The sequence below is a fragment of the Micropterus salmoides genome, unplaced genomic scaffold (assembly GCF_014851395.1).
Source record: "Micropterus salmoides isolate LMB-PRFRI ecotype aquatic unplaced genomic scaffold, ASM1485139v1 Ms_hic_scaffold_3, whole genome shotgun sequence".
NCBI lineage: Eukaryota > Metazoa > Chordata > Actinopteri > Centrarchiformes > Centrarchidae > Micropterus > Micropterus salmoides.
Genome location: NW_024042261.1, coordinates 8,301,953 through 8,328,227, shown reverse-complemented (window position 1 = coordinate 8,328,227; position 26,275 = coordinate 8,301,953). Strand labels below are relative to the sequence as shown.

At 40.9% G+C, this 26,275-nt stretch overlaps 2 protein-coding genes across 10 annotated transcripts in view; both read right to left on the bottom strand.

Moving 5' to 3' along the window:
- The window catches only part of LOC119882654 (alpha-2-macroglobulin-like), a 237,305-nt gene that overhangs the window by 103,956 nt on the left and 107,074 nt on the right, over positions 1-26,275 (bottom strand). For 6 of the 9 annotated variants that reach the window (XM_038692802.1, XM_038692800.1, XM_038692808.1 and 3 more), the window contains exons 1-12: positions 11,445-11,561; positions 11,099-11,279; positions 10,827-10,983; positions 10,000-10,052; positions 8,516-8,536; positions 7,384-7,549; positions 7,221-7,305; positions 5,161-5,311; positions 4,117-4,234; positions 3,879-3,988; positions 3,626-3,793; positions 3,155-3,382 (exon numbers count right to left, since the gene is read on the bottom strand). The exons of 1 other annotated variant lie outside the window; for it this stretch is intronic. In XM_038692802.1, coding sequence (XP_038548730.1) covers positions 3,155-3,382; positions 3,626-3,793; positions 3,879-3,988; positions 4,117-4,234; positions 5,161-5,311; positions 7,221-7,305; positions 7,384-7,549; positions 8,516-8,536; positions 10,000-10,052; positions 10,827-10,983; positions 11,099-11,279; positions 11,445-11,530 — 1,524 coding nt within the window. In that variant the 5' untranslated portion in view covers positions 11,531-11,561. Of the gene's footprint in view, positions 1-3,154; positions 3,383-3,625; positions 3,794-3,878; positions 3,989-4,116; positions 4,235-5,160; positions 5,312-7,220; positions 7,306-7,383; positions 7,550-7,915; positions 7,973-8,515; positions 8,537-9,999; positions 10,053-10,826; positions 10,984-11,098; positions 11,280-11,444; positions 11,562-26,275 lie in introns of those variants that run through there. 2 more of the 9 variants (XM_038692803.1, XM_038692810.1) reach the window with 2 other exon arrangements.
- The window catches only part of LOC119882658 (alpha-2-macroglobulin-like), a 55,595-nt gene continuing 46,339 nt past the window's right edge, over positions 17,020-26,275 (bottom strand). The window contains exons 28-36 of the mRNA XM_038692813.1: positions 25,937-26,099; positions 22,736-22,923; positions 21,933-22,145; positions 21,462-21,580; positions 21,088-21,178; positions 20,936-21,004; positions 20,748-20,853; positions 20,520-20,561; positions 17,020-17,260 (exon numbers count right to left, since the gene is read on the bottom strand). Coding sequence (XP_038548741.1) covers positions 17,256-17,260; positions 20,520-20,561; positions 20,748-20,853; positions 20,936-21,004; positions 21,088-21,178; positions 21,462-21,580; positions 21,933-22,145; positions 22,736-22,923; positions 25,937-26,099 — 996 coding nt within the window. The 3' untranslated portion in view covers positions 17,020-17,255. The remainder of the gene's footprint in view (positions 17,261-20,519; positions 20,562-20,747; positions 20,854-20,935; positions 21,005-21,087; positions 21,179-21,461; positions 21,581-21,932; positions 22,146-22,735; positions 22,924-25,936; positions 26,100-26,275) is intronic.

Here is a 26,275-nt window from a genome sequence, read left to right as displayed (position 1 = left end):
GTGGATTTGTGCATTTTAAATTAAATAAATTTGGACTACTCCAAATTCCTCCTCTCTCTCAGAGATTGATTACCAACCCTCTACAAACAGCCGAAGCGACCCCCAAAGGAAGGGGGGTTAAAAGGTGTCTCTCCCCAAGTGCTATTCCTGGGCAGTTGATCGTAAAACTGGCCACCTTTGGCAACAGCCGAGATAAGCCTCTCGGTGCTTGAATAGTTAAAATGACAGAAACTAACCAGAGATTGCAAACAGCCTATCAAAACTCTCCTTAAGAAAGGGCAGGAAACCCTAAACTGCCCCCCCCCCCCCCCCCCCCCACATGTAACCGTGGCAACTGACCTTCCTTGTTGTTTAATCACCTCACATCAAAGAGATGCTCCTTGTCACACCCCGGTGGGGGAAAATCCAGGACACCAGGGACAGCCCTGAACTTCTTTATGTAAACAACGACTGCTGTCTCCAAAGACTCAAAGCATTACCTTGTTTAATTAAATAATCTTTTAGTTACTTGATTACATTTGCCTCTGTTTGATTAGTTATGTTACCATGTTGTTATCTGTTGTTGATATTGTTGCTGAAAAGAATCTAAATAAGTTAATTTTGCAGAGATTTTCAGCAAGGTTAATGACATTCCTTCATTTTATGCGTAACCAATGCTTGTTCACAATTCTTTCTCACACAATTCCTTTAGAAATGATGATAAAGAAATGTCATACTATACTCTATTAATTGCCAGCTTGAATTTAAGGTTAAGTAACCAAATTTCCCAGTTCCTGAGCAAAGATTGTTTTAGGATTAATCAGAGCTATCCTCATGTAACCAGAGCTCCCCCAAGTGGACAAAATAAGTATTACATGCCATTGTCGGAAATAATACTGTATAAATGTCACTCATTATTTATCATGACCAATAATCTGACAATTGTTTCCCTTATCAAGTGCTTAAAACTAAGAACGGTACAACCGTTTGACAATTGAGGTTTGATTGTGGGAAGATTTTTGATTATAATACTCGCAAATAGATTTTCTTTTCCTTTTTATAGACATATTAAAAGTTTAGAATGACAGCGACATCGATTTTTCCCCCGTTTAACAGCAACTTTAGTGGTTTTTATTCTCTTTGTTTTTGTTTGTTAAAATGTATTAGTCCGTTAATTTACACTAGTTAATTAAGTTCTTTTTAAGCTTTATGCGTCGAGCTAAGCCCACGAAGGTCAGACGCTTACACGTTCCCCGCCAGCAGTAACAAAGGACGACTAACACCTGGGGAAGGCCCCACTGCGAGTTTCTCCATTAAAGCTGACAAGAGACGGACCACGGCTTGAAGCTGTCCTAAACGAGAACGCACGGACTCTGCCAGTGTGAGGCCGTTTTACAAACAACCCGGCGGGGAGAAACACAAGCAGTAAGACCAAAACCCTGCATTCTGTCGTCAGTGATGTCCAATAATTGGTTAGTCCAGCATATGTAATCCTTGAAACTCCTAGACAAATTTAACCGAGTTATCATCTAATTGCCTTCATTAGCTGTTGTATGAGTCAAATTCTCCCACAATAGACCTCCATTCTCATTGTTTAGCCATTGTTGTTTCTCTGATGTATTTAGCCGCAGTTTTATATCACCTTAGTTAGCTAATAAATTCACTGTAATCAAGGAATTGTGTGTACTGCCTATTTCTCAGTCCCTGCCAAGAGAATTTAGCCTTCAGATGAGATTGACGGACAATTATTAACTAATTGATCACTAGTGAATAATTGTATAATTATTAAAATGCTACCCAGAGGTCCGGAAGACTTTGGGTTAGTAACAACACTGGTGGTGCCCCGAAAAGAGAGATTTATGGATTAATATTTTAATTCATAATTGGGTATTAATTCTCATAAATTTATAAAAAATACGACATAAACGTAGACCTGCTACAGGCATAACCTTATTATACATTATTTTACTGTACTGTTACATCTTGGGAGGGCTGGCTCATCCGGACTAACCTTCCAAAGTCATTGAAGAACATCTCAAAAACTATCACATTTTGTGCCCAACCAGTTGTTACCCATTATAAATCCATTCTGTATGGGCGTATGTAAGGTCTACCTCTGGAGAATAACGTTACATGAAATTAATCAACTATATTTCACAACATTGATAGGGGAAACACATTACTTATCTCTGATTATTCCCAGCTTCTAACTAAAGCTACCAAACAACAGTTTTCATTTGCGTTGCTAAAGTTGGACTAACTTAATTACCTGTCCAGCAGAAAACAAGTAAATTGAGCACCGCTTTGAAAACATTTGTCCCACATCAGAGCCTTCCATCTGGGAAAATCCACAACGATTATATATATGGTTCTGTAGTCATCTGTCCCGACTTTGTCTGGCTTCATCGTGTTTTAACTACTTTGACGACAAAGATCCACACGCTGTGCTGGATAATATGTGTGCTCCTACATTTGTCCAAATTTCTCTTCTCTTCTTACTTCTTATAAACCAGATGACCACTCAGAGACTGCATCTCATTATTATTTCCTCTTCTTTTTAAGCATTCAATCTAGTGACAGGCATCTACACTGCTGGATTTATACAGAAGAATAGGAACAAATGTAGTGACGAAACGCGCTCTGTAAAGCACTGTAGAAAATGGCGACGCAACATGTAAGGGGACCCGCAGTTATGTAGATAGAAATGGCTCACTCTAGAGGTATTAAAAACATAACTGTTCATTATGTAGGTCTTTATACACCATTGAAAACATAGTTATGGATTTTTGTGGATTTAATTTTTATCAATCATTAACAATACAGGCAGATTCAGGTTAGCAAAATAACCTTGCTAGCGTCACAGCACTTTTATATATATTATTTATGCAACTTCAGGTACACTCAACAAACCCCCTGAAGTGGCTCTACTTCCCCCCAGGGGGGCCCACCACCCAGTTTGAGAAGCATGAATAAAAACACGAAATCTTGTAGGTTATATGGACAGTTTCGGTGTCTCCAGTCTCACCAACTAAACTGATCAATAGCATTGATTGTGTTCCTTTAGGCCAGGTCTCATTAATCTGATATAAAGGTCATTTTAAAAGCATCTTCCCTATGTCCATGTCTCTGGGAGAGAACTGGTGACCAGCTGAGAAATACTTCACCCACCACTCACCAGATACATCACATCCACAGAGCCCTGGGTCTCTCCAACTACAGTGTATTTGATGGAGATGTCTTCTTCTCTGTCACAGAGAAGTAGCTGATCCTTCTTCTTCACCTCCAGGGAGCTGAATGTTTTTGTATCAGGAGACAGAAGTTTGGCCACAGACAATACATGCCCTCCAACCTCATAGTATGGTATTCTATAACCAACGTAGTCCAGCGTTGGTTTGTTGCTAACCTAGATTGCCCAAAAGAAACATTAATGAGCTTAATGTGGTAGAGGTAGAATAACGTTTTGGAAAGCGAGTTCAGTTTTTACAGCCAAAGCAAATGTCTAGGTATAACAAATTTAACAGTTCCAATATGGGCAGCATATTGAGAAGTATGGTTCCAGCTTTTTGGCTGCAGTGACATCTTCATGAAAGACAATGTGACTGAAATCCTGTATTAGGTTGTCGACTTAGTGCTACCTCTTACTTACGTGGAGGTGGATGCCCCCTTTAAGGTCAGCAGAGTTGAATGAGAAGGTGGCAATCCCATCACTGTCAGTTGTGAGGTTCTGTACCAGACGTGCTGACCACCTTTCACCCTCAAACAGGTACACTGGCATGTCAGGAATGGGTGTATTATTGTAGTGAACTGCTTTAACCTGTTAGAAGCACAAAGTTGTATCATGGCTTCATTTGCACTGTGAATAGAATCAGACTGAAGAAGTGGAGACCACATGCACTTACTTTTCCCTCCACATTTAATCCTTGGTCATAAATCTTGGGTGTGTCAATGAAGGACAGCTTTCCAACAACATATGAAATCACTATTCTCTTCCCCTGTTGGTGTGAAATACCTGTACAAGAAAGCTCCATTTTACAACAATGTGTATGCCATACGGTTTAAAAACATGACAATGTAATTTTCTTAACGCACTCATCTACTTTAAAAATTAAACAAATAAATATAATACATTATACTTGCCCGTCCCCTCCTCTTCCACCTTGGCACTGAGGTCCAGTACATCTCGCAGCACTTTTTGGTCAAGTTTTGTGAAAGTTGACATCTTGAAGGTAAAAGTGGCACAGCCTCTCCTGTCAGTCTATAAAGTACAATAAAATAAGCTAAAATAGAATAAAAATTGTGAATAGAAGGACATAACCCCCCCATTTGATATCCTTATTCAGTCACAAGGTTGCTTTTACAGAAGGCCCTTATAAAAGTCAGACTTAAAACTTGTCACATTTGTTTAGCTTTCAGTTCTAAACACATTTAAACACATAATGTTCATACAAACACAAAAAAAATAGCCATTTGTGAGCTAGCACACCATTCCAAGTCAGCATCTACGTGCTGTTGTTGATGAATGAAGACAGTGAAAGCGAGGAAGGGACGGGCACCGAGTTGCTGGTAGGAAATTCAGTCCATGAAGCCATACATGATTTTTGTAGATGTAGTGACAACATACTTGGGCGCAGATATTGTGATATTGGTTGTAGAAAGCATTGAACTCACAATACGAGGTTATACTTAATGATAAGCTCAGCGCTTCGCAGGATGTTTACAAAACCTGTAGTTTTATTTCAAAATCTTATTTACATTTTTTCCTCCCACAATTCTTTTAGTAATTTATCATAGGAGGAAGAAGGGAAGAAGGTGGAAAGAGGAGTCCAAACATGCTGACCCAAGAACACCAAGATTCCAGGAAAAGTAGCATCTTGAGTTTCATTGGCTTTACTGCTGCATGTTTCAATGGTATCCTGTTTTTTTCTGAATGCAAAACTTTGGAAATGAAAAATCAAACCTCAAAACTGTTATTTTCAAAATTTGGTTTCTGCAACTGGTGAACGCACTTCAAAAGCTCTCTGAGCATACTGAAAGGAATGGACACAAACATACATAAAACTAATCATTGTCACCAGGCAAGAGCAGTTATTACCCAGTATACATCCATTCTCTATGGGCATATGTAAGGTCTACCTTTATGCATCTTGTTTCAGCACAAATGAGTTGCCACAGCAACTGTACCTGCTTTGTTTCCTTGTAGCATGGGGCAGTTATGTCAGGGATTCCTTCTGGATGTTCAGGGAGGCGTACATGGGCACGATAAATATACTGATCAAGAGGTCGGCACAGCTGCACTTCAACACTGCCTGGCACAGGCTGTCCGTATGTATACCTATTTAGAGAAACCGAGTAAAAGCCATTGTGCTGTTGAGAAGGAGTCATTCATTCACCCAACTGGACCTATTTTAGATTATTTAAAGGGGCTATTTGTAGTTTTTCAAAGTAATCACTTATCAATAAATTTTTACTGCCTTGTTGTCAATGGGCTGTAGCTCACTTAGAAATGATGCACATGCCTATTTTTTCTGTTGCATGGAAAAGCCACTATTCTGCTTTTAATGGGTATCGGGATGGGATACAGCGACATGAGCGCTCCCGAGCCTCTCTCTAACTACAGCAACACTGCAGCAAGGATCCACTTACTTCCACTTACACCATAAAACAACGGTCTCCAAGAACAATACAGACTTGAACTTGAACACAAACTCCAAATTAAACTCCACATATGGATACAAAAACAACAACAAAATCTTTATGCGCTGAAGCCTGTCAGGCCAAACGAGAATCAAATGATGTTAGGTGAAAACAGTAAACATCAGAAAGGCTTAGCTCGCCAACGCCGACGAGTTGCTAACGTAGTCTGGTGCATTATTCTATAGTTGTAACGTTATGTCAAAGTGTTGATTTAGCCTGCAAGAAATGATGTAATGTAAGAAGCAAACAGTCTGATCCCAGTGTGGTCCATCTCCATTATGTCTATAAGAGGCTACTAGAGAGGGAGATGCCTCAAAGAAAAAAGGTCTGTCAAAGTGTGGAACAATAACATAATTGCCCTGCAGGGGTGTTTTGACTGTACAATATTGGAGGTCTTTAATAGCCCTGATATTAATGATCATGTTGTAGCAATGTCTGATTACATCAATTTCTGTGTAGATACTTTGATACCTATTAAGTATAAAGTAAAGTATATCCTAATGATAAGCCATGGGTGTCGAACTAACTAAAGAATCTAATTCAAAAGAAAAAAGTGTACAGAAACCAGGATGAAACAGCGAGACGGGATTAAAGACAGATTAAAAGACAAATACAGCTGGATAAGTACAGCTACAAAAAGAAAAAGATAAAGACCACATTGGCATCTGGCAATCCCAGAGAGATATGGCAAGAAATTAAAATCATGACATTAATTTTCTGCACAAGGGCAGGGGAAAACCAACACTGGTTTTGAAGAATAGTGAGCAAACCAGCTCAACACATTCTTTTGTCGCTTTGAGAGGAGCAACAGTGCTGAAGCTACCAATGGGATGCCCCTCTCCCTACCCCTTTCATCCAATTTTACCATCAAGGAATTTAGAAGTGCCCTGCAATGGATTGGCGAGCTGTCCAGGGTGTACCCCGCCTTTCGCCATGTCAGTTGGGATTGGCTCCATTCCCCCGCGACCCTGTACGCAGGATAATCGGTTGACGATGGATGGATGGAATTTAGAAGTCCTTCAGCTTTTTAGAGGGTCATAAAGCACTATGCTGAACAGCTAGCAACAGTGTTCAGACCTCTTTCGATCGCCTTTAATTTTCACAAGGTGCCAACCCTATGGAAAACGTACAATTATACCTGTGCCAAAAATTCCACAACACATTGGACCCATGATGAAATGCCTACGTGATTGTGCTGCAAACTAATTTCCCTATGGGGACAGAAAGTTTATACTGGCTGATAGTGATGCAGGCCGGGCAGTCCGCTACTTTAGCACGGATCTATCGCTGTTTGCTTCCTAATGTTCAATTTAGATTTAATTTGTTTTTTCCAATACTCAGATAAACAGCTTCTCCACCGTCTCAGTCGCTGTAACTTACGTGACCCACATAATATACAATAATGCAAAAAAGGACAACATCACAGTGGAAGACCCATTCACTACAGTAACATTACTTACTGCTTCCGCGCTTATTGTGGGATCTCTGGTTGCAATCTTAAAACCTGACCCTTTAAGAGTGTAATAAGTGAAAGGGCTTTTACTTACTTTGCACATACTTCAGCTTTGATTTCTTCCTGCTCAATACTTGCTTCATCAGACGCATTTATTTTTACATCAAATTTTGGCAAAACTGGAGACAAAATATGGTTGTTAGCATTCTTGCTCCATTATAAATGCATTGAAATGGAAGGTAAACAAAATTACTTACCATATTTCTCCACCTTGAAGCTCTGATATAGTTTATTTTCACCAATTGACACAATGACATAGTAGGTTCCTTCACGGGCCTCAGAGTTCAGGGAGTAAGAAAGCTGCAGTATTTTACCGTTTGACGTTTCATTCAGCCACTGCCCAATCCTGTTGTTGTTAGGATCCTGTGCAATAAGGCAAACGGGAAGAACATGTATTTATGACAAAAACAGCATAATAATGTGAATACAGGGAGAAAATGCACGTCTCTCAGAAATACAGTGCTAAAAACGCAGCTCGTTGTTCATTTATGTCCTTCAACTAGATGGCAGATGAAACTGGGACATACATTTAGATTTGGTAAAATTGTTGACTTTCAGTTTAAAAAACATCATGTTTACATTAAGCACTTTTAAGCTTGAAGGTGACACTAACATTCTTTGAAACTACTCTAAATTAGATTCTGACCAATGCTAATATTAGCATCCAGTTAGATATATTGGTATTTGCTCAATATAATTTAAAATCAAGTTTATTAAAGATCCACTTACTGCACTTCTCAGAAAACTTAAGGGAACACTTAAATCCCACATCAGATCTCAGGCAAGCAAAATAGTTCAAAATCTTAACTGTACATTGCATAACTATAAATATGAAAGAAAAACAAATATGAAAGAAAAAGGCATCCATTTAAGAGTTCAGACTTTTTGATTCAAAGATCAAGAATACATTTTTACGCTTACCTTTTATGTAGATTTTCTTGTATGTATTATTAAATAGATTCATTTTCAGAGATGATTGCTGTTGAAAATGTACTATTTTTGTACTTATGATCATTGTTTAGAAATGCTTTGTTCACATTGTTCAGTGTAAAACATCCTGCTACATTGCAGATGAATAAGCATAGATGCAAATGCACCAGAGTTAGCCAAAAGACTTTTTCAAGACTGTATATTTGTTACAACTCTTTAATAGCCACATTTGCTGGATCATTTGTTTATGTAAAAATGTATTTTTAACAGTAACTGTGAAATCAGAATATTAAAAAAAATCATAGAGGTTGGGCAATACACTAAAGATTAGGCTCTTAATGTCTGTTGGTTTACATGCTAAATTTACATAAGAAATAAATGGTGTGGATATTGTCTTACCGCAATTTCAATGATATTGTACTGCAAACAAAAAGAGAGAGAGATTTGTTCAACGACAAGTTGGTTTATACTGTTCTTATCACACAGTGTCCTAATGAGTCTGGGTTAGACCTATTTTCTTTATTTAAACAATAACAGTAGTTATAGTTTCATTGTTATCACTTCAAACTGTATTTTCTGCATTATGAGAAGCTCATGTTGACTAGGTTTATTACAACGTCAGCACCAGCAGGTTTACCTAAAGGGGCCCTGGTTGAACTATTGACAGAGCTTCACCAGGAGCTGATCAATTAGAGACAAAACTCTGGTAAAAGAGCAGACCCATGTTGATCAATTAATGATGTAACATCTGTTTATTTGAACTCCACTAGAGGGCTTTTCCTATTGCACCTAACCCAAGGCTAAAAGCATTTGCAGAACCTTCTTTTGCTGAGAATCCACTGACTCAAGGCTACGGCACGTTATGGCTGCACCACGGTTTTGATGCGTCCACCGGAAGCATGTCAAAAGCGTTTCAGCAGCAGAGCGTGCAGCCTGCCCGACGTTATTGACTTGTCCTTTTTGTGCTTCGACTATCTTCTTCACAGCTCTCTGTGATCCCGTTTCGTTCTGTCAACTTCAGGCTGCATTTCCCACAAGCAGCATTTCAGAATCAGAACGTTGTGCCTGCCTGATTTTGCTGACATGTTTAGATTTTGTTGATTTGGGAATCAGTGTTTGCATTTTGTGCTTCTACTATGATTAAGTAGGCTACATAGTTAAATGATTCCTTTTGCGTCTGTTTTAACCATGTTTATTGTTGTTTTACGATCCCGAGTCTCCACAGGGTGTTTTATTTCAAAAGTTGACCGGATTCTCTATGCTGTTCTGTGTCTGACTTCATGCATGTTTCTATCTGCTCTGTGCTGCTTAGCGAGGTTAGCGCCAAAAATAGACCTGGTACCTGTTCTCAGAGGAGCGGGGAGCTGCTTGGGGACGCGCTGCGGCCGTGCCTGGTGGACTCACAAGCATCGACTATAATGCTGTACACTGTACATGCATGTGTATGTGTACCTGCATATCACATCCACCTCCGACATGTACGTAATTAATCATAATTTTACTCTCGCATCCTTTGCACACTGCACTAATTTGTCAATATGTCTGTATTGTTTTTGTTTATCGTGTGTGTATTTGTGTTCCCTATACTGTATGTGTCTGATTTTGTGAAGCACATCGTGAGCAATGTACAATCCAAAGTCAAATTCCTCATATGTATACACATACCTGGTGAATAAAACTGATTCTGATTCGCTCTGGCAACCGCGGCGTAGCCGTAACCGGAGTCAGTGGATTTTTGGGGTTAGCCCCAGGCCACTAATTCTGACACACCTTAATTTCATGGGCTATTTAATCCAAAATTCTAATTGGTCCTAATACTTTAGGATCGGCTTGGGACATCTTGAAAAGAGATCTATAAGAAAGACCAGAGTTCACTCACTCACCAGCCGACTGGCAGGTCTGAATTTGGTGTCCAGTGTAACAACTCTGAAATGTACTGAGAGGAATACAAAGAGATTATTTGAAGCTTTTCTACACCCGTGTTAAACATCCTGACAGACTACTGAAACTAACATTCTGTCAACTTAGAAATTGCATTAAATTAGATCATTTCATCATTACTATGAAACCTAAAAGTTAGTTAAGGTCACAATAATAGATAATTCACCATTGTTTTTTACATTACTGCCTCTTTTGTCGGTCATTATTTAAGATTAGAACAGTACAGTTTATTGTCACATAGCATCCAAAGCCAATTCCATGTAGTGGGCTGAAATGTGGGAGATTACAGATGGGTTTCCCAATGACATCATTGTGAGATGTGCATGCAAGTAAGGGACAGACTGAGAGCTTATGGGGAGGTCAAGATAAGAAGTTCTCTCTTTCACAAAAGTAATCAGTGGAAAATGTTCAATATCCACAGAAGGAAACCTTCCTTTGAGCTCAGAGTTCATACTTAGCGATTAGCATCTAGCAATCTGGTCACAGTCCTGAATTTGAAAGACAACTTAGTTTTTTGATCCTTTTTGAATTGTGCTTTTAACCTGTGCTGCCAGTTGATGTTCTGGGACACACAATCCATTTCCATTACCTAACCTTACTTATCTTAGTATTAACCTGAACATTATATATATATATATATATTTCAACATTGTGGAAATGAGTTTTCTACCCCATGCTGGCGAACACCTACAATTGTTTGTAAAGGGGAAACCTGTCTTAATATGGTCCCATATTGTTACAACGTCATAGATTATCAGCTTAGTGTTACCCGTTTGTCCAGGGAGGTAGATCGGTTTATCTGTCTGGACGAATGTCATTGGTTCATAGACTTTGATCATGACTTTCGTCACCTTTTTTGAGTAGAAATTGTCACCACGCACCTCTACCTCCAACATCTGCACCACTTTATTCTGCACTAAAGGAACCTGCAACAGAAAGATCTTTTATTAAGGTTCTCCAACATAAGGAGAGCGTTTTGTTGAGCAACACATTCTAAAACTATGTTATGGGAATGACTGAAAGTCCATCTCGAGAACCGACCTTAAATTGAGTGCAGGTATGAAACGTTTTACTGGATGTCTCCTTCAGAAGCATTGTATTCTGCTCTTGGGACATCAAAGTGACGGTCATGTCCAGACTCTCGTTGGGCTGCAAGAGACTCGCACAGAGTTTGGTCTCAGCTCCAGCTTCAAGAACTGCAGGAATGGCCACCAAGTACTGCCTGCAGACACAAACACACATACAGTAGATACTTCAATTGATTTCATATGGAAGACACTAACACTGCAGTTGTGCAACAAAAAAACATCCACAAAATGTCTTATTTCTGTACATTTCCCCTGTGACTATGCTATTGCTAGTTTTTACATAGTACAGGTAAACTTACGTTTTTGCTAACGCTTGACCCACACACATCCAATTCAGCCAGATAAACAGTGTCCATGTCCACATGCGAATCCCAGGATAACCCATGACTGACTGAGATGAGCCTCTGAGTCAGCATCTGTTAAATAAACACAAATCTATCCTCCTTTGACCCATAGCACACAAACACAAATCATTTCTGGGTATCCTTTAAGTCAATCATTTACAGTATAGACAAAGCCAAAATCTTGATGTGCAGATGGATTACATAAATGTAATGTGAATTTGGCCGTTTATTTATAGTATTATTTGTGACACGTAGCCGGAGAGCTACCCAAAATGTCAGGATTAAGGGCCCAAGCACAGACACGGAGAACGGAGCAGACGCAGTTGGTGAGTTTTATTGGGACAAACAGATCAAAACTTACAAGTGTTGTGATTGTGGCAGTCCAAATACACACACAGCGAGCAGCAACTGAAAATGAGAGGAATCTGTGGAAGCTAAGTAGCAAAACATGAAAACAAAATGTAGAAACATATGAGACACATGGAAGTGACAAACAATGAGCAAGCACTGAGTGAAGGAAGCAAACCAATTAAATACAGGTGAGGGAGAATCTAATCACACACACACACACACACACACACACAGGTGAAAACATTAGACAATCAGTGAGACCACAAACACAGGAAGTAAAACCGGACAACGATACTGGAGGCAGGCGTCTACAAACTAAAACAGGAAACAGTCAAAACAAACACACACACCCCCCACACCAGAACCGTGATAATTATCTACAATTCCATTTAATTCATACCATGGTTTGGTGACAAGATGTGAATATTATGGGTCTTTCACATTCAAAACTGATTGAGATCAGTCTAGCGTTGTTAGGGAAAAGTCGTGGGATTGATGTTTATGCAGCACTTCAAACAGCAGACAGACTTATTAGCAAAGAGCTATTAAACTGGGTATCTGTATGTGCATTCCAACAGAGCAGGTGGTGCAATACAAATAGTGGGAAGGCAACAGCCAAACCTAAACCTGGACTAAAGTTGAGTTCACCGAACTCTAAAACTATTGTGGATCAAATAGTTTTTTTTGTTGTTTTCCCACTTTATAAACAAACAGGCACCTTTGTAATGTTACATAAACCTAAAATAAAATAAATGAAGTGGATTTAATGAAAAAATACAATGAAAGTAACTTAAGAATTTTAAGGCACTATTGTTTTCCAGCTTTTTCAATGACTGAAAAAAAAAACTTTGAATCATTATTATTATCATTATCATTATTATCATTAATAAATGTGTTAAAACTTGGGGCAGCTTTAAAAAATCTACACTTGTGAATATAAATTGTTGCTATTGTTGGACCGTGACTTTTTAAATTATGTGTAGTCCTTGGTCCTGCGTGTTCTTTCATGAAGCAATAGGAGAAGATGTTTTTGATCCAAGTTAATCAGTTTTATTACAAGTAAAAATAAAGCTTACAGAACTCCGGGTCGATCTTCCTTTCTCTGACAAACAACAAGCTGTATCAGTTCATGAAGTTTGACTGGCTATCTCTCCCTGACCCAGTGTTTTAGTATACATCGTCATGACATAAAACAATAAAACAAAAGTGTAGGTCAGTCCATGATTGGCCCAAGTCCTCTGACCCCAATGTTTGTCCTCTGACTCCACGAATCGCCATGCTGTTGCTAGGCAGATTACGAGTGTAGTTCCTGAAATGAGATATCTTGGAGAAGAGATGTTTTGTTACTACATTCCAAACCACCCCTCACCCATTGTTCAAGTGTCCTTAACTGATCATTCAGAGACCCCCTCTTTCTGCACCGCTCCAAAAAACACAAACATCAGGTCTAGTTTAATAAATGATAAACCAACCTTTAAACTTCTACCTATAAAATACATCAGAGATCAATATAAGAAAAACACAATAATTTTGGTTACCCTGAGTAATACAAAAATCATACTATCATAATCTCTCACTATAATGAAAATATTATTACACAAGAACTCAATGTCTTTGTTTTCCATAAACCAACCATACTTAACATTGTGGTAATCAAACACAGGAATTACATTCTTTCTACCTAACCAATAATAGATTCCCAGTCCCAGAACAATTGTAATAACATTACACCTATAGAAAAAATGACTGACAAAACGTACGTACATTGCAATGGAAATTAAATCTCACTCTTTGTTTTAATTTTTATACCTGGCATGCTCAGCAGCCTGGCATAGAGTACCATGTTTGCCAGCCAGATTATACTTTAACAAGAGAGTTTTATATTTTTTTATTTTACACAGTTTTTGTGCTTACACACAAAATCTTTACATGTCACATGAAGCCTCACACTCAAAGATCAAAACCTCCCCTCAGATCTCCAAAACCATTAGCTATTTCACAGCCTTTCACTCAGTTTTCAATTGCATAAAACACTTTTTCCCAAAACACTACACACAATTATCTACCCAAGACACAAAAATCTAACAAGAATTGCCTTGTTTTCCTTTTCAGGTTACCCCCGGGATTCTCCAAGTAAAATTTAAGACTTTTTAAGACCTTTTTAATACTACTCAGGATGAAATGTAATGGCAACTTCACTGCTGTATTATGGAAAATCTGTAAGAATTATAAACCTGAGAAAATTATTATTTACGAAGTTACCTGAATTTAATAAAACATTTTATTATAATACTCACATTCATATTTCATACACTATAGCTTTTTGGGGTGTGTTTGTACTCTGATCATAAAATGAAGAAAGGATGTCACTTTGTGTTGAAAAGAGGTGGGAACACAGGGGTTCAGATTAAGGGTGCGACCGTACACTTTGCTCACATGAATGATGCACAATATTGGGTTCACGAGAACAAGACAAGAAGATATTTAAACACTATTTTGATGATTTATTCAATGCTGATATAAAGGGGGGGAGGGGTTTGGGGGTACGTAAAGGGGAAAGCCATAGGCTGGAGAATAAGTAGGCGCCATGAAATTAATGTTACTACATATTTCACACCACTGACAGGGGAAACACCTCCCCTCTCTCTGTGATTATGGCCAGCTTCAAGCTAAAGCTATCAAACAACAGCGTTCATTTGCATCGCTAAAGTCTGACAAACTTAATTTAATTACCTGTCCAGCAGAAAACAGACAACTTCACCACTGCTTTGAAAACATCTGTCCCACATTATAGCCTTCCATCAGTAATGGATTCTGTTGGGCCCCATTTGATCTCTGTTTTCAACAGCTCCCTATCTACTGGTTGTGTCCCTGATTATTTTAAAACGACTTGCGTGAACTCACTTTTAAAGAAACCTGGTTTAGATCCCTCCCTCCCACAAAATTTTAGACCAATTTCAAAACTGCCTTTTATTGCAGATAAGATTCTAGAAAGAATTGTGTCCAAACAGCTGCTCACTGTACTGGAAAATAACAAAATATTTGAAAAGTTTCAGTCTGGTTTTAGGAAGTACCACAGCACTGAGACTGCCCTGCTTAAAGTCACCAATGACCTTTTAATGTCTGCTGATGAAGGCATGTGCTCAGTCCTTGTACTCCTGGACCTTAGTGCTGCTTTTGACACCATTGATCACAACATCATGTTAGACAGACTGAGGCATTGGGTGGGGATCTCTGGTACTGCCCTAGAATGGTTTTCATCCTACCTGTCAAATAGGAAGTTTTGCGTTTCTGTAAACAACTATGTCTCTTCGTTCTATCCATTTAAATATGGTGTGCATCAGGAGTCGGTCTTAGGACCCATTTTGTTTTCCTTGTATCTGCTTCCCCTTGGACATATTATCCATAAACATGGCATTTCTTTTCATATTTATGCTGATGACACACAAATATACTTGCCCGTCAGATCCACAGACCCTGGAATGCTGAGTTCACTTAACAACTGCCTTTGTGAAGTTAAAAAATGGATGTCAAATAATTTCCTCCAGCTGAACTCAGACAAAATAGACATCCTGGTCATCGGGTCCCAGCAGATGGCATCTGCTGGTTCGCTAGTAAATCACATTAAGCCTGTGGCAAAGAACCTTGGTGTTTGGTTTGATAGTAATTAAAATTTCGAGCAGCACACCACAAAGCTTGTTCAATCATGTTTTTATCAACTATATATATATATATATATATATAGCTAAAATTCGATCTATGTTAACTTTTAAGGACACCGAGACCATTTTACACGCCTTCATCTCATCACGCCTGGATTATTGCAACAGCCTTTTCACCTGTTTAACCCAAAAATCTATTGATCGACTCCAGACTGTCCAGAACTCAGCTGCCAGGCTTTTAACCAGAACAAAGAAATATGACCACATTACTCCTATTTTAGCTTCATTACACTGGCTCCCAGTATGTTTTAGAATTGACTTTAAAATTCTATTGATCACTTTTAAAGCTCTTCATGGCCTCTCGCCTTGTTATATTTCTGACCTTTTAGTCCCATACACACCAGCACGTACCTTGAGATCCTCGGGCAGAGGTCTGTTGTCTGTTCCAGAGTCTCGACTGAAAACTAAAGGGGACAGAGCGTTTGCTGTCAGGGCCCCCGAGGCTCTGGAACAGCCTGCCCGAGGAAATCAGGTCGGCTGAGTCAGTGAACTCTTTTAAGTCCCTTCTTAAAACATACTTTTATAGGAGAGCCTTTCCCGATCTTATTTGACTTTATTTTATCCCTTTTATTTTATTCTATTTTACTAATTTTACATTTATCTGTATTTTAGTCTTTTTCATGCTTTTATCTTGTATTGTTTTTTGTATTATTGTCTCTTGGGTATTATTGTCTTTACACTTGTTAAAGCACTTTGTAACTTGTTTTTGAAAAGTGCTCTACAAATAAGAATTATTATTATTATTATCTGGGAAAATCCACAACATCCGTGATTTTGCCGTCAGCTGTTTGTACCTGTCCTGACTCCTCATCATCACCTTCATGGTATAAAGATCCACAGCCTGTCAGCTCTCGTGTCGGCTCTTCATTTGTCCAAATGTCACTTCTCTTCTTACTTCTAATAAACCAGAAGACTACTCAGAGACTGTTTATTATTATTATGTCCTCTTCTGTGTATGTATTCAATGTACTGATGCGTGTCTACACTGCTGGAATTATGCAAGAACAAGAAGAACGCCGTGATGACGAAACACGCTCTGTAGCGTTGTTTGTTCGTCTGCTACGGTAGAAACATGACAACAAATAACAGCGAGGGGGTGCCCGCGATACAAATGGATCATTCTAAGGTAATAAAAACATAATGGTTCATTATGTAAGGTCTTTACACACCACTGAAAACATAGCTATGGATCTTATATTGCATTTCTGTCAATAGATCCTAAGAAATATTACACACTGAACCTTTAAATCAGTAAAATCTTAATTATGTTATCTTAATTTTACTTAAATGAATGACTGCTAAGAAAGCCATAAGAACACTTGATGCCATTGCGGATGTACAGTATTTCCACTTTCTGCACTGACCTGATCTGCATCTGACCTGCACTGTCTGTGAATGAAATACATCAGATAAATAAACTGCTGAAAGACAGAGTTAAGCAGAAGACAAATTTTAAGTTGAACATTCAGAATATTTTATTGTCCATTATGAATACATTTAACTTTGACACAGAGTAGTTACAAAGTTGTACGGTAAAGTTGCCAAATACTAAAAGGTAATAAATTGGTAAATGTTTGTGTATGTTTACACAAACTGACATGGCACATAAAATCTATCTTAGGTAATAAAATTGAGGTCTGCTTAAATTATACTGAAATGAGTGAAGACCTGAGGACTGACCACAGTTCGCTCTTCAAGCTGCAATAAGAAAGAAAGAATACAAAATTATTATGTACTGTGAAGACTTAGGGCCCGTGTCCACCAAAGCGTTTTTTTTTGTCTGATGTCAGCATAATTTTTTCAATTCATTCCAATGGGAGCACAGCGTTTACAACCAGGTAAAAACGGCAGCAGCGTGACGAGGTGCTGAGCGTTTTTTTCCATGCTGGGCCCAGCTGTCCAATCACAGTAGAGGAGGGGCGGGAAAAGTACCACACCATAGCAACGGTTACTATCCTGGAACTGGGCTTCGTCCAACCTCACCTCTTGGACCAAATGGTGTTAGGCTACTTGTGGAGATGTTTCCTCTCCCACAAAATCTCATGAACCCACATACCGTCCGTATGTCCTCTCTCTCTAACTGCTTCAGAATTTTCTTCATACAGAGTAAGGGCCATAGCAAGTACTCTACTATGTGTTGACATTTTTACAACCAGTAAAGTTAGGTAGATGTACTTGCAACCACGGATTTTTTGTATCATATCATTGTATCATGGGCGTTTCCAGCTGGCAAAAAGCGCTCTGGTTGACACGGGCCCTTAGTCTCAGCAGCAATTCATTTTTTGCTAAATTTAGTTCTATTTCATTCTTCCTGACCGCCAGAGGCAGTGCTTAACACTGTATGCTTAACACTCTTGCATGGCTCTGCTGCTGGCTGCCAATGGCCATGATGAATGCCCCAAATGCCTCAGTGTTACGCATATGAGAGGGGGGCTATTCTACAGTCAGTGTGTGAATTGCAGTTTTATGTCTGAAGCTGAACTGAACTGAAGCTAGCCCGGCTTGCTAAAGGTGGAAAGGCTGCTGCTTGAAGGCCAGTTGCCTTCATCTGGTGTGGCTTCAAATGTGTGGAGTAAGCATAGTAGCCCGCCACCTACAGGTGCCCCGCCTAGGAAAAAGCCAAGATAGTGGTTTGGCAGCTAAAGTAGACACACTAGCCTCAGAATTTACTGAGATTAAGGGTTTGCTCCTTAACCTTCAGGCAGGCAGGGGAGCTGCAACCTGGTTAGACAGACCAGCCAGGGGTCCACCCCACAAGGATGGGATGACAATGCCGTGTCTACGAGGGCCTTCCCATAACCAGTTCTGCAAGGACAGACCTGGACAGGGAGAAGTACAGGCTTTAACCTGTGCTTCCAACACCTGTTCCAAGCAGACAGGAAGCAAGTCCAGAGCAGGCTCGGACGCTGCCCATGCCTCAATTAAGCCAGTGGTCTGTATGGCACTGGCACACTTGGGCTTGGATGAAGCACTAACAGCAAATGCTCTAGCTAGTTCACATAAATTCAATGTAATTTATATAGCGCCAATTCACAACAACAGTTATCTCATAGCATACTGTAGAGCAGGTTTTGACTGTACTCTTTGTGCCATTTCATTTTTTAGGCATCTCCCTCCTGAGGCTGTTTTTTCTGTGCTGCCCTTCCAGCCATATATAGAGGAGCTCCACAAATGCCAGATCCCAAAGCTTTTTCTCACCAAACAACTGATGGTAGAACCTTGGCTTCCATGCAGAATGCCAGCTGTGGAGCCAGTTATCGCGTCCCTCACTGTGTCACCCACTGAGGTGGTGAGACCTGATGCTTGCTGTCCCAGGCCACAGAGTCGCATTACAGATGACTTCCTAGTGAGAGGCTATGATATGACTGCATGCATGGGCCGTAGTGGAAACTCTCATTTCCACCTATTAGCTCTGCCTCTTAGAGGTCTCTGCAATGACCTCTACTCGCCATGGAGTTGGGAAAGCCAGCATTTGGCAGGAGTCCAGGGTTAATGCAATGAACACCATGGCTGGGTATACTTTTGGCCTAAGTGACAATGATAAGGCCCAACCTTGTTACATGACATAGAAGGACAGCAGTGTCCTGCTCAACCTGCTCCTGGGTCGGAGTGCATATCAGACAGTCATCCAAATATCCCTGCATTGGGGCCAGTGCTGCCCATGAAGACCCGTGGGCAGACCATTTAGATCTAAGGTTGCACGGAAGAGAGTCAGGGTGTCCAGCCAATTCCTGCTTGTGTTACAGTCATGGACAGATGAGGCATATCTGGCCAGGGGTATCTCACTCGTTTCTATCCCCTCATGTCAGGAGGTAGTGGTGTCCGACGCTTTGGGTGGGGGGCAGTGTGGTAGCACAAGGCAATGAGGGGGCATTAAATGAGCTACGAAAGGATGGAGCACATAAATTAGCTCAAAATACGAGTTCCCGTCATTTATAAGAGGCAGTCATGTTCTTGTGACAACAAGTCTGCGGTCTACGCTGTAAATGCACAAGGGGGCACCAGGTCAACATTGTCACTGCGGGCGGCACAGCAAATCCTGGTATTGGCTTTCCCTCACTTGGCCAGCCTCAGGACCATGCACTTGCTGCAACCACAGAACATGGTACAAGACTACCTCTACTGCCAGACACCTCCCCCAGGAGAGAGGAGACTCCACCCTGAAGTGATAGAGGAGATACGGCATATGGCACAGCAGAGGTGGGCCTGTTTGATTCAGAATCCACAGCCCACTGGTACCTTTGGTTTTCACCGATGGGACAGTATGCGCTGGCACAGCCGCGGCCAGATCACCTTCTCTATGCCTTTCACCATTTTCACTGATAACGGTTACGTTCCACAGAGTGCAGCAAAGCAACCACAGGCAGGCTTTCCAGGTGGGTTGTTGAGGTAATTGAGGAAACACATGTCAAAAGGACGCCCTTTGCCCCATAACATCTGGGGCCACTCCAGCAGGAGTGTCTCCACTTCCTAGGCAGCAGTATGGCGGGTGCCTCTGAGTGAGATTTGCGCTGTGGCCACCTGGGCCACACCATTTGCCCATTTCTATTGGGTCAATGTTGCTGCTTCCCATGCAGTAGTGGTAGCTGTCTTTCATGAACCCTTAGGCCATTCGTGACAATGTCAGTAGTAGTCATCGAGTGTTAAGCACTGCCTCTGGCAATCAGGAAGAATGAATAGAACAAGAGTTATGCATGTAACTATGGTTCTATGAATTCTGCATGATCTTTAGTTAGAGTTCTCTGTCACTCGTTTTAGCGAGAAGATTTTGCAGGGACATTTTTCAAAACGACGCAGGCTTATTTAAGCTATGCCCTGCGTCACACCAGTTCACATGTGACGACATTATACCTTTTTGTGGTCGGGGTAAAGTCGGGGTAAAATGTTTTAGGATTTTCGGCCATTCAATGACTTTTGTAATGTTGCAGTGCTTGCGTATGTTATTACAAACTGTTACCTGCAGCACAAGGGTAGATGTATTCTGTCTCAGCCTGGTCACCTGAGAGGGAAAAGAATAAGCAGAAGATTTATAACAAGTGAAAAGAGTAAAACCTTTTTCAAATGTTCAACAGTCTAACACATTAAAAACATGTAGTACTCAAAATGACTATTCTGATAATTGTTCAGAGTTTGTCAGTGTGGTCTCTGTAAATGAGCATTAGAGAGGACTGAGTATCTGACTTACTTGGCTGGTAGTAGTCATAGATCTTGACCACGGCTGGCTTCAGGTTCTGCACTGTGACCTCCTGTAGGAGGTCTAAGCTGTGGTTGATAGGTATGTCCTTCATTAACTGTTGGAATAAAAACAGACGACACGTCAGTCACAAATCTGGAGAGCAGCATCTATTGTTCCTCACTGTGAATCCCTCTCACCTCCGTTATGTACACCAGAACGTGATCTTCCTTTTCTTCAACACGATCCACCAGCAGGGCACCTTTGAGCTGTGAGGAGACCACATTCAGCTGGGTCGTTTATTGAACACTATTCATTTCCTACTCAGGTTAAAGTCACTGTAATAACTCACCCTCCTCAAAGACTCTGGGTCTGGGACAAAGCCAGAGAGCATTTTGATGTCCAGGATCACCATGTTTGTAGTGCTTGCTGTTCCACTATATCTGCAATGCAACCAGAAAAATGTGACGTTACTCAGACTTCATCCTGTTCTTCATAGTTCTAGTAGTTGAATGCAGAGACAGTTTTTAAATCTGAGGCTTTGGAAAGACTTCATTTACAGTTATAATATTTTTAAGCTGAGTATTAACAAACCGTTTGTAATCATTTCTCACATGTCCATCCACCAACAGTCAGTAGCTGGTAGATTCAGAGGATTGTTTGTCATAAATTACAGCATTCTTCAATCATTGCTGTAACATGGATCTAGTGTTGTTGATTACTTACAGGGACTTTAGCTTCAGAGTGAGTTTGGGTCTGAGAGATGTGCAGTCGGCCTCTGGTTTGACCTCCACACTGAGAGTGGTGACAGCAGCAGGAGTTGGGATGTTATAGTGAAGAGAGATCTGGGAAACAGGGATACAGGGAAGGTTTAATAATCATAAGAAGTGAACAAGGGGGATTTAAGTAATAGTACTTAATCTTATGCTAGCCCCTGTCCCCCCGTCGCACTTCAGTGTCTTCCTTACATTTTAACAAAATCCTTTTATAATAGTTTAAATAGTTAGATTTCATCATTTTCACCTTGGAATAAACAAACCATGCTACCCTTTAAACTGGAGGTATGGTGCTTCTAAAGCTTTTGTATTGCTCCTGGGATGCTAACATGAGGACATGGTTATTTTTGCAGTGTTGTATTTGTGGTGGTGTATATGTCAAAGAGAAACAGGAAGTGCTGCAGTGACAGTGATCACTGACCTGCACTGAAGCACATGCAGAGCCCTTCACCTCCAGGTTGTACTTTCCTGTCACTTCCTGCAGCAGCTTCTCCTGGTAGAGCAGTTTGTTGTTCTGATTCACATCAAATGTCAGCTGGCCACTGGGAGACTGGACTGTCACTGTGCTGGAACCCTCTGGACTGAACACTGCAGTGGCGTAGAGAGCCAGAGCCTGGAGAGCCACCACCGTGTCCTACAACACACAACACAACAATTACTTTATGGGCTTGGATCCAAATTGAAACTGTGACTGGTTTACACATAAAGCAGTTTTATTTGTAGTAATTCACTTGCTCCCAACTTTGTGGAAACAGTTTGGGGATGGCCCCTTCCTGTTCCAACATGACTGCGCACCAGTGCACAAAGCAAGGAACATAAAGACATGGATGAGCGAGTTTGTGTTTGTGAGTTGGTGTGGAAAACTTGACTGGCGGAGTCTTGACCTCAACCCGACAGAACACCTTTGGGATAAATTAGAGCAGAGACTGCGAGCAAGGCCTTATCGTCCAACATCTGTGCCTGTCCTCACAAATGTGCTCCATATTAAACCCTACGTATTAAGAATTGGATGTCATTAACCTTCATGTGCATGTAAAGGCAGGTGACCCCAAACTTTTGGTAATATAGTGTACATGGTTTTCACAAAAGTTCAGTATTAGGTCACAGCTAAATCACAGACATTTCAATTAACTGCTCCTACTTTTTTCTTTCATCATATTCAGATGAACAGGCCAGAAGAGAATACTGTACATTTATTGTGAAGTCCAGCTGTCTGGGCTGTACCTGTGTAGAGGAGAAGCCTCCATAATAGTTCTGCTGGCCCGTCAGCCATCTGACGATGCGGGCGGCTTCGCCCAGGTCTTCAGCAGTGGGAGAGACGCTGAGTTTGGCCAGCAGCACATAGGAGCTGATCTCCACAGACAGAGAGGCTGACGTTTCTGTTGCTGTCTGAGACCAGTAGAGGAAACCTCCTGAAAACAGCCATCCACAAAACAGATAAACATTTACATTAGCTCATTTGGCAGACACTTTTATCCAAAGCGACTTACATTTGAGGAACAACATACAACCATCAAGAAAGCATCAAATACAGCACGAGAACTAGAACTGACAATACATACTAGATAGAGCACTAATAAATACAAGTAAGAGTTGAGAGCACATATCGCATCAATGGGGTAAATACCTACGGAAAGAAATAAGAGTTAACAAAAAGTACTATCAATACAGGATAATTGTAAGGGGGATAGAAGAAGAAGAGCACAGGAATTGCATGTTAAGAGGTTAGGCATTTGTTTGTCTAGTGGCCGAGAAGGAACGTAAACTTGTATTATGGAGTTTAGCTATATGGGTGCAGACCCAGTAGTGACTTGAATTTGAGGCCACGGGGAGCCAGTGGAGGTCACACAGCAATGGAGTGACATGTGTCCTTTTGGGCTGATCAAAAACCAGACACGCTGCTGCGTTCTGAACCATTTGTAGGGGTTTCATCACACAAGCTGGAAGACCCGCTAGGAGGGCATTGCAATAGTTGAGGCGAGAGGTAACCGTGGCCTGTAACAGAAGCTGGGTGAGTGAGGTAGAGCCTGATTTTTCTTATGTTGTATAGAGCAAAGCGGCACAACAGAGACAGCAGCAACATGGCCTGAAGGGGACAGCTGGTCAGTCATCAGTCATGCCACCCATGTTTCTCACCACCCTGGTTGGAGTGATGGTTGAGGTAGTGGGAGGAAGATAATTGTCCTTGCCACAAAACCTTGTAGGAATGCCCTGAAAGGTAGGAACCGAACCACAGGAGTTCTTTGCCCGAGATGCCCATTGGTGAGAGTGCAGATAGCAGCATCCTGTGATTGACTGTGTCAAAGGCAGCTGATAGGCCAAGCAGGATAAGAACCGAGGATTGGGCTGCAGCTTTAGCTGACCTTAGGGCTTCTGTTACAGACAGAAGAGCTGTTTCAGTAGAGTGGCCACTCTTAAAACCAGACTGATATGGATCTAGGAGGTCACTCTGTGAGAGGAATTCTGAGACCTATTTGAAGGCTGACGGTTCGATAGCTATGGATGAAAATGATAGAAGTGAAGCTGGCTGATAATTCTCAACTTGAGTTGGGTCGAAGGACGGCTTTTTGAGCCAGGGTTTAACCTGAGACCTTTTGAAAGTGGTCGGGAAGGTTCCTGAACCCAGAGAAGTATTTATCACGAGTGATTGCCAAGGTAGGAGACATGTAGTGGGACGGCTACGGGTCAGGAGTTCTAATACTTTGATCTCTGTGAGAGGAGTAATGTGGAGAGTGAAGTGCCATTGACCTGGGAGGACAGAGGAACAGATGTAGTAGGACTGCTACATGTTAGCCTAGGTGTTGAGCCTTCTGTGCCATTTCCCGAGGGAGATGGAGGGAGACATCCGGTTGATTTTGAGTGATTTAGAGAATTGGCGAGTTGTAACCGCCACATTGCCTGTGAAGAAGGCAGCAAAGGTATCAGCAGACAAGTTTGTGGGTGGTGGAGGAGGATTTAGTAGCGATTTAAAAGTGTCAGTGGCACTGCTAATTCTGTCATTATAGAATGCAGTTTTGGCAGCACTAATGCTTGTTGAGGAGGAGGACAGGAGCATTTGGTAGTCCTTAAGGTCTACAGGGTCTTAGATTTTTGGCTGTTTTCTTTCAGCGGCTCTGAGATCAGTATGGAGCCCGCGGATGGTATCAGTTAGCCACGGGTGGGACTGGGTCTGGCGAGGAGGTTTGGTGGATAGAGGACACAGGCTATCAAATTCAAATTAGCTTTATTGGCATGAATGTATAACAACAATATTGCCAAAGCTACATATAAATTACATAAGAACAATGAATTTCATACATTTCATTAAATAAGTAAATAAAACAGTAAAAGTTGTGTTTGTTAATAAAAAATAAAATAATAGTAATAATAAAAAATACATAAAATATAAAATTCTGTAGAATAAATATTAAAAATAAAGTAAATAAATAAAGGATGAAGCGCGCGTGTGTGTTTAAAAAAGAAAAAATTATATATATATATTAAAAATTAAATAAAAATTATTATTAAATTAAAGTAAATAGATAAAACCGTAAACGTGTGTGTGTGTGCTATCCAGGCACGAGCTCAGTTTAGAGCACAGAGATTGTGCGGCATCAATGACCTCGAGTGAGGAAAATGTGTTGAGGTGAGGTAGAGCGAAGGCTTCCACTGAGGCAAAGTGAGTGGGAGACAGGTTGCGGAGGTTGTGGTGAGAGACATAAGGTGCTGGAACAATGGGCAGTTAATGTAGGCATACTGTTAACTGGATGAAATAGTGGTCAGATATGTGTACAGGTGTGAGTGTAAGGTATTCGGTGGCACAGTTACGGACAAGAACAAGGTCAAGTACTTTGCCAGCTTTGTGGGTCAGGGGCTGAGAACCCGTGTTAGATCAAAGGACTGAATCAGAGACAGGAAGTCTGCTGAGTCTGATTTGTCTAAGTGAATGTGAATGTCACCGAGGACAAGTAACGGACAGTCCTACTCTGGTATTAAAGATAGCAGTGTGTCTAACTCGTCCACGAAGTTACCCATTTGTCCTGGTGGACGGTTTATGACAATCACAGAGACCTTTACCATTTGTTAGAAATTAAGAGCCCAGTCTCACCCCGCCTCCCAGACGGTCGGTGGGTGAAAGAGTAATTGGTGGACAGCGCAGCGGGGGTAGCAGGGTTTTCTGGTTTGATCCAGGTCTCAGTGAGTGCCAGTAGCCCAAGAGATAATGTATTAGCATAAGCAGTGATAAAGACTGGCAGCTCCATGACTCTACAGAGAAGTAAACAGATGTGGGTAGTCTCTGTTTTAAAGGCTTGAGGAGTGCCATATTTCTGTGCCTAATGGCATGATACCTCTTGCGTGCACCGGAGACAACAGAAATAGTATGGTAGGGTGAGCTACATTCACAGGAATGAAGCCAGAAGGATTTCCTTTAGGAGGAGGACTCACCTTGGTTTGATGCAACAGTGTCCAGGTGCTTCAGAAGGTGAGCACGGGTCTCCGTTTCTCCTGCCAGGGTGAAGACGTACGCCAGCAGAGCTGTAGTGTAGGTGTTGCTGAGGTCACTGATGGACTCCCTGAGACAAGACAGGCTCTTGTTCACCACAGGATCCTATAACAGATTCAAAAAATACATTATAATAAATGATCTCAGGACTCAAGTGATTTTATTGAGCTTAACAAGCAAGTTTATTCTATTTTATGATTATACCCTAAACTAATTCTATCACACTATGCTATAGATACAGTATCTAAATATAAAAGAATGAATTTCCATCATCCAGCCAA